At 39.2% G+C, this 7,446-nt stretch overlaps 1 protein-coding gene across 1 annotated transcript; it reads left to right on the forward strand.

The window, feature by feature from the left end:
• The first annotated feature begins 4,112 nt into the window (after positions 1-4,112).
• Positions 4,113-6,698, forward strand: LOC119893290 (E3 ubiquitin-protein ligase TRIM21-like). Its single transcript, XM_038705332.1, has 2 exons — positions 4,113-4,220; positions 5,015-6,698. Exon 2 carries the CDS (start codon positions 5,024-5,026, stop codon positions 6,665-6,667), a length of 1,644 nt encoding a protein of 547 aa, XP_038561260.1. The 5' UTR covers positions 4,113-4,220; positions 5,015-5,023; the 3' UTR covers positions 6,668-6,698.
• Positions 6,699-7,446: the final 748 nt, after the last annotated feature.

Consider the following 7,446-nt stretch of genomic DNA (forward strand, 5'->3'; position numbering starts at 1 on the left):
GCTGATTCAGAACGCTGCTGCTCGAGTCCTCACTAAGACCAAAAAGTGGATCACATCACTCCAGTTCTGAGGTCTTTACATTGGCTTCCTGTATGTCATAGAATTGCTTTCAAAATCCTGCTGTTAGTTTACAAAGCACTAAATGGTTTAGGGCCAAAATACATTTCCGATCTTCTGCTTCGTTATGAACCATCCAGACCTCTCAGCTCGTCTAAACAAGGAACAAACTCCCAGATAACTACAGGTCTGCTGAAACAGTCAGTTCTTTTAAATTAAGACTGAAGACTTTTCTTTTTACCATTGCTTTTAATTAAATATTTAAGATTTTTCTTTTTACCACTGCCTTTCACTAGTAGATTGATAACTTACACTGCACTGTAACTTTTACTGTCCTGTTTTCTTTGTCTTTGTTTTTAGCTTTTTACCATTGCTTTTAATTAAATATTTACACAGTGGGAAATGAGTAGGTAATTGAGTTCGGGGATTATGGGAGTAAGATTGAAGAAGGAAGTGGTCTTAAATCTTGCGCCCGAGTGATTTGTAGGAACCTCTTTCCACCTGTAAACGCGCAGGTGGGTCTAGACTATAACTGGATCAAAGTGGCCTGCGGACAGACATGTCCTGGTTTCTCTGTAGTGTCCGAGGGTTTTTGGAGTTTCAGTGGACCCAAAAATTGCTATGGACCCGAGTACAGACTAGCTAGAGAGAGTAGATTAAGTGTACTTCTCTGTTTATTCTCTTTTCAAAATAATTGTAACCCAATTATTTGCTCAACCCCTCAGCCTGTTTTATTTTCCATTTAATTGTTTTAACCCTGATTGTAACACTGTAACTTTTATTATATTTTATCTTTTCTTCTTCTTTTCTTTTTAAACTTTTTTATATTTCCCTGTTGCTTTTAGGTTTTATGTAAAGCACTTTGAATTACCTTACCAAATAAACTTGCCTTGCCTTGCCAGTCAAAGATGCATCCACAGTCATTCAACCAGCTCTGTGAGGCTGCACTTGTTCAAGGCTAACATCAGCATGCTACCATGCATCGGTTCAACAACCTGGCTGTGATGAGTTAACGGTACACTGGTGTTAAACAAACAAACAAAAATACTGAAATAAATCCTTCAGCTGCATGGCTGCAGTGTCTCATGTCCCTGTAACATCCTGGATCCAAACCAGCCTGTTTACTTTTAGTTTCCCGTCACTCTCCACTGATAAACTGATGAAAAACAGCAGTTCACACATGAGAAGAACCATCCATCTCCATAAAACGGCTGCAGGAGAAAAAGGAAAACAAGGAGTTAATAGAAGAACTGCTAAAAAAGTATTGACAGACAATAAATATTTTCCACAGTTTGCGAAAATGAGCTTCTCTGGGACCTACTGACACATTTTTACCTCTCCCTCTCAGGCTGAGCCACCCGCTCTGTAGGCTACTTACAAATCCTCATATGGATCCTCTTTTTGTCGATGTTATCTGTTTATGAGGCTATAACAGGGTGCGGTTCGTAAAAAAAAAAAAAAAAAACAACTGATAGGGGGATATTTTGAAATGTTTGGGGTTTTTTGGCATGAAAATAACGCCCACCTCCCTCCGCACGGTTCGGCATGCAGGTGAAATGTGGATTGATTGCAAAGTTTAACCATCACAGTATGAGAATGGTTTTACTTTCTATTATTTGCAATGTGTAACCAACAGGGGTGGACTGGGACAAAAATTCAGCCCTGGCCCACACCAGCCCACCTTACCACGTATCCCCACAAACACATTTTCACTATTTTAGGCTTTTTGTTTACAGATGATGAAATCATATAAGCAGTTGGCCGACTGTATGTAACAGCAAGGGCGTCACTTTGTGTTGAAAAGAGCTGGTGACATAAGGTCTAAAAATAGGGGTGTGATGAAATACTTTGGTCACGAGAACAAGATATTTTAACACTATTTTGTATTCGATGATAAAATGTATGAGTGGGGGATCTGGGGGTCCTCCCCCAGAAGATTTTGAGCATTAAACAGTTCATTTCCTGCATTCTGGAGACATTTTCTGCACCAATTTGTAAATGTCTTTATTTATATGAATGGCAGCACAAAATTCAGCAGGTGACAATTCAAAATATAACAATAAAATGGAATATAATGCAGTAAAATCAGTGGCTTTTTTTGTTGCTTAATTATTAATTATTTTTGTTGCTTAATTATTAAATCATCAGAAAACAATGTCCTCAGAAATAAGAAGCATTTACACGTTCCTTAAATTCTAAACTTTTTATTGTCTGACCTAGATACACTTCTAGGTTAAGACATTGGTTCAATAGTCTGTACATCCTAGGCTAATATGGAATTTTTATGTATGTATTTTTTTATGTATACTTGTATTGTGTACTGTATGATGTGTTATATGGACCTGTGTCTGCAATAAAGTTATTACATTGTTTCTATAAGAAGTGTTGCATACTGGCACAAATTACTGAAGAGCAGTTTATAAATGAGACAAAAGTCTTTTGTTTTTCTCTCTTTTTCTTTTTAAATAAACAAAAGCAAAATAAAGTTTTTATTGTGTCTAATTAAGTTATTTTGTTTTTGATTGGTATCAAAGTTGAAAAACAGCTGATGGTGTTTCTAATGACACCAAATCATGTGATTAAAAACAACATCAGCTGTTCTCAGACGTGACTCGAGCTGACGAGCTCCAATCCCCCATCACATCTGAGACAGTCTGCAGTGGAAGATAATGTGGTGTTATTTAAGGTCTCCTGCTCCTGGAACTTTTGTGTGTGCCGTTTAATTATTCTAAAATTCAAGTGGATTTGTATCAATTTTTTCCATCTTGTTACACAAAGAAATTCAAATAAGAAAAGTTCCAGAGAAGAAGGAGAGGATAGGATGATTCATTAAATGTTGTGGAAGGCTGTTTTATCTTTGAAGTGGAAAAAGACAAGCAATCTTCTGCACTCGATGTTTGAATGCTGCTCTTCGCTCTGATTGGTTGGATGAAGGTCTGCAGGTCTGATAAAGCCAGTTATTCTAAAAACTATTAACAAGCTAAAACTGAGAGCTGACATTTTAGTATGAAAGGTTGTTTCATGCAGCCGAGAAGCAGATCGAGCCAGGAGAGAGGAGAGATGACCACATTTGACACTTTAATACAAACACACCTGTCGTCATGAAGAAACTGCAGTCTGTGTTTTATTAAAGCGTCTCTTTTATCAACAGACGCTGGTGATTCTTCTTTCTGTGAATGAAGTAGTTCAAACTAGCTCCACCTCGACCAATGACAACATTAAAGTACCGCTTACATATTAATATATCAATAATAATGATCAATACTATAATAGTAAAACACTGACAGTAGCCACTCTGCATTAGTACTTTTACTTTTGATACTTTAAATACATTCTGTGTACTTTTACTTGGACGCAGGACTTTTACCTGTAATGGAGTATTTTTATACTGTGGTACTGCTACTTTTAATTCAGTATATGAGTTGAATCCTTCTTCCATCGCTGGTTACTGCCTGTAAATATTTAGTGAACACATTTCTACAAAGGAGCAGCTGGTTGGAGGAATGTGTTCATTTAGTGACGCATAAACCTGCAGGAGGATGAGTGTGATCAGCTGCTGCAACTGGCTGCTGTCACTGTTGTTTTAACTTTTCACTCTGAAGCCGTTTAACAGTCGTTCGCTGCTTCAGAGTCCAAAATCATCAACAGTTCACTTCATCATGTGTTCATCAGTTCATATTGTTGTCTGAATGTCTGCTGACAGTCGGAGAACTCAGCACTGACCTTTGGCTGGTAGGAGTGGCACGACTCCCGCCGCCGCTGCACCTTCCGGGATTTCATCCTATTGCACTTCACTGTGGCGTTATGTTCACTGCCATTAAGGAGGCCGCTCGCTGCTGAAGACCATTGTTTCAAGATTTTTATAGTAGTTCCAATATTATACCTGAGTTTTGGTGCTGATACCAAAATTACTTTTTATAAACCTGAATTCAAGGAATATAAGCAGTATGATTTGATAAAAAGTTATACCTTACTTTTACACTGAGAAGAGGAGCAACAGTGAAAGAGGAGAGCTGCAACGTCACATTTCCTCAAATCAAAGTTTGTCTGAGCAACAGCAGAGCTGCAGTGGATTCAAGTCTCTCTGTTTCTCTCTAAAGAAACTTTCAACTGAATCCATCAGGTTTTTCTCAACAAAACAGCAGAATCTCTGCCAAACCCTGGTGAGTACACGGCCCTACAAAGCCAAAATGCTCTGACCCAGTATTTGGTCAAAGTTTAGTTCAAACCAGAATCTGACTGTTTTACATCTGTTTTACCAGATAAAAGATATGATGTCAAAGATCTGTGTTAGTGTTGAAACAGTAAATATTATCAGCTGTACTTGTTTGGCAGAGACTCTGCTGTGTTGTTAAGATTCAGACTTTTCTTTTCCTGAGAAACAGACTTGTCTCGACTGCAGGTCTGCTGACACTCAGACTAAAGTTTAATTTTGAGGAAATGTGAGACTTAAACTGTCGTGCTTTTCCAGTGCTGCTCCACCTCTTTCTGCTCTGCAGGTGAGGTTTTGTTGCCCTTCAGGTTTGACTTGATTAGTGATGTTTTTCTTTTGGTAGAAGATGAATTTAGTTTGGAAGAAAGCACTGAAGGCTTTAAAGGGCAAGTTGTGGTTACTAGAGACTTTTCACAGAGTTTTTATTTCTTATTTTTGAGTCTACAGCATGCTCTAACAGTTAAACAGAACAAAAAGGGTCAATCCAACACTTGTAAGAACATCCTATATCTATGGCTCAGTGGGCTACAACACTCCTGTTACAGTCTTTCATCAAGCCCACAACATCAAGTCAATGTTAACCTTCACTTTTCAACCTTTTCACATCACATATAACCTACAGAATGAGTTTCCACAAAGGACACAATGACTCTTTGGTCAAGGTTTAAGATAGTTCAAGTATCTTCAACAAAGTGCAGTTGCCTTAATTTTAACTGTCCATTTTTTCCCACTTCTTGTCCTCAGAGTGTGGATATGTCTACTGCCAGCTGTCTGCTGACTGAAGATCAGTTTCTGTGCTCCATCTGTCTGGATGTGTTCACTGATCCAGTCAGCACACCATGTGGACACAACTTCTGTAAAACCTGCATCACTGAACACTGGAATATTAATGTCCTGTGTCAGTGTCCCAACTGTAAAAAGGTTTTCAACACAAAACCTGAGCTGCAGGTCAACACTTTCATCTCTGAGATGGCTGCTCAGTTCAGACAGTCAGCTCAACAGAAAGCCAGCAGCAGCAGCTCAGAGCAACAAGCTGCCAAACCAGGAGAAGTTCCCTGTGACGTCTGCACTGGAACCAAACTGAAGGCCCTGAAGTCCTGCCTGGTGTGTCTGGCCTCCTACTGTGAGACTCACCTGGAGCCTCATCTGACAGCTTCACGCCTGAAAAGACATCAGCTGATCGACCCTGTGGAGAACCTGGAAGGCAGGATGTGTACGAAGCACGATAAACTGCTGGAGCTGTTCTGTAAGACCGACCAGATGTGTGTCTGCATGCCCTGCACTGTTTTAGACCACAAGACACATGATGTTGTTCCTCTGAAAGAAGAATATGAAGGAAAGAAGGCCGAGCTGGGGAAGACAGAGGCTGAAACTCAGCAGATGATCCAGAAGAGACGACTGAAGATTCAGGAGATCAAACGCTCAGTGGAGCTCAGTAAGGAAGATGCAGACAGAGAGATAGCAGGTGGTGTTCAGGTCTTCAGCGCTCTGAAGGAGTCTGTTGAGAGAAGCCAGGCCGAGCTCATCGACACGATCAAAGAGAAGCAGAGAGAGACAGAGAAACAGGCTGAAGGCTTCATCAAAGAGCTGGAACAGGAAATCTCTGAGCTGAAGAAGAGAAGCTCTGAGGTGGAGCAGCTCTTACGCTCTGAAGACCACCTCCACCTCCTCCAAAGACTCCCGTCCCTGAACGCTGCTCCACCCACCAAGGACTGGACAGAAGTCAGCGTCCGTCCACCTTCATATGAGGGGACTGTGAGGAGAGCTGTGAATCAGCTGGAGGAGACGCTCAGTAAACAGATGAAGAAGCTGCTTGAGGCCGAGCTGAAGAGGGTCCAGCAGTATGCAGTGGATGTGACACTCGATCCTGATACAGCACATCCCAACCTCATCCTGTCTGATGATGGAAAACAAGTAAACTGTGGAGATGTAAAGAAGAATCTCCCGGACAATCCAGAGAGATTTGATTATTGTCCCTGTGTCTTAGTAAAGCAGAGTTTCTCTTCAGGAAGATTTTACTACGAGGTTCAGGTTAAAGGGAAGACTAAGTGGGATTTAGGAGTGGCCAGAGAGTCGATCAACAGGAAGGGAAAAATCACAGCGAGTCCTCAGAAAGGTTACTGGATGATATGTTTGAGGAATGAAAACAAGTACCAAGCTTTTGCTGGCCCTGCAGTCCGTCTCTCTCTGAAGTCTCAGCCTGAGAAGGTGGGGGTGTTTGTGGATTATGAGGAGGGTCTGGTCTCCTTTTATGACGTTGATGCTGCAGCTCTTATCTACTCCTTTACTGGCTGCTGCTTCACTGAGAAACTCTACCCATTCTTTAGTCCTTGTAATAACGATGGTGGTAAAAACTCTGCCCCTCTGATCATCTCTCCTGTCAATCACACTGAGTAAAACAACCATTTGATTTTCTGCGTTTAATGTAATAATTATAATAATTTATAATTTATTATAATAATTAATAATTTATTGATGATTTACATTGATAGTTTTTCAGATTCTGACCAATGTATTTTTTCCCCTTTTTTTCTTTAAATGTTTTTCTTTAATTTGTCAAGTTGCTACTTACAGTTCTGATTGATTTGATCTAATTTATTCTAATAACTGCATTACCTACCTTAAACACTGTTAAATCATCAGAAAACAATGTCCTCAGAAATAAGAAGCATTTACACGTTCCTTAAATGTTTGGACAATAAACTTTTTATTGTCTGATCATTGTTTCTATAAGAAGTGTTGCATACTGGCACAAATTACTGGAGAGCAGTTGATAAATATAATAAATGAGACAAAAGTATTTTGCTTTTCTCTCTTTTTCTTTTTAAATAAGATTTTCTACATTTAATGTAATAAATGTATATTTTTTCTGATGTATGGTGTATACATAAATGTGTTTTTTTCTGTAAAACAATTTCTTACTACTTACTACTACAACACACCAATTTTAGCACTCTGATTGATTTTATAATGTCGTCTAATAACTGCATTACCTCCCTTCAATACCTTTAAATCATGAGAGAAGTATGTCCTCAGAAATAAGAAGTATTTGCACATTCCTGGAGTGTTGCATTCTGGCACAAGATTAGTTAAAGAAATGAGACAAAAGTCTTTTGTTTTTCTCTCTTTTTCTTTTTAAATAAACAAAAGCAAAATAAAGTCTGATTAAGTTATTT

Source organism: Micropterus salmoides, unplaced genomic scaffold (assembly GCF_014851395.1).
Source record: "Micropterus salmoides isolate LMB-PRFRI ecotype aquatic unplaced genomic scaffold, ASM1485139v1 Ms_hic_scaffold_8, whole genome shotgun sequence".
In the NCBI taxonomy this organism is placed as follows: domain Eukaryota; kingdom Metazoa; phylum Chordata; class Actinopteri; order Centrarchiformes; family Centrarchidae; genus Micropterus; species Micropterus salmoides.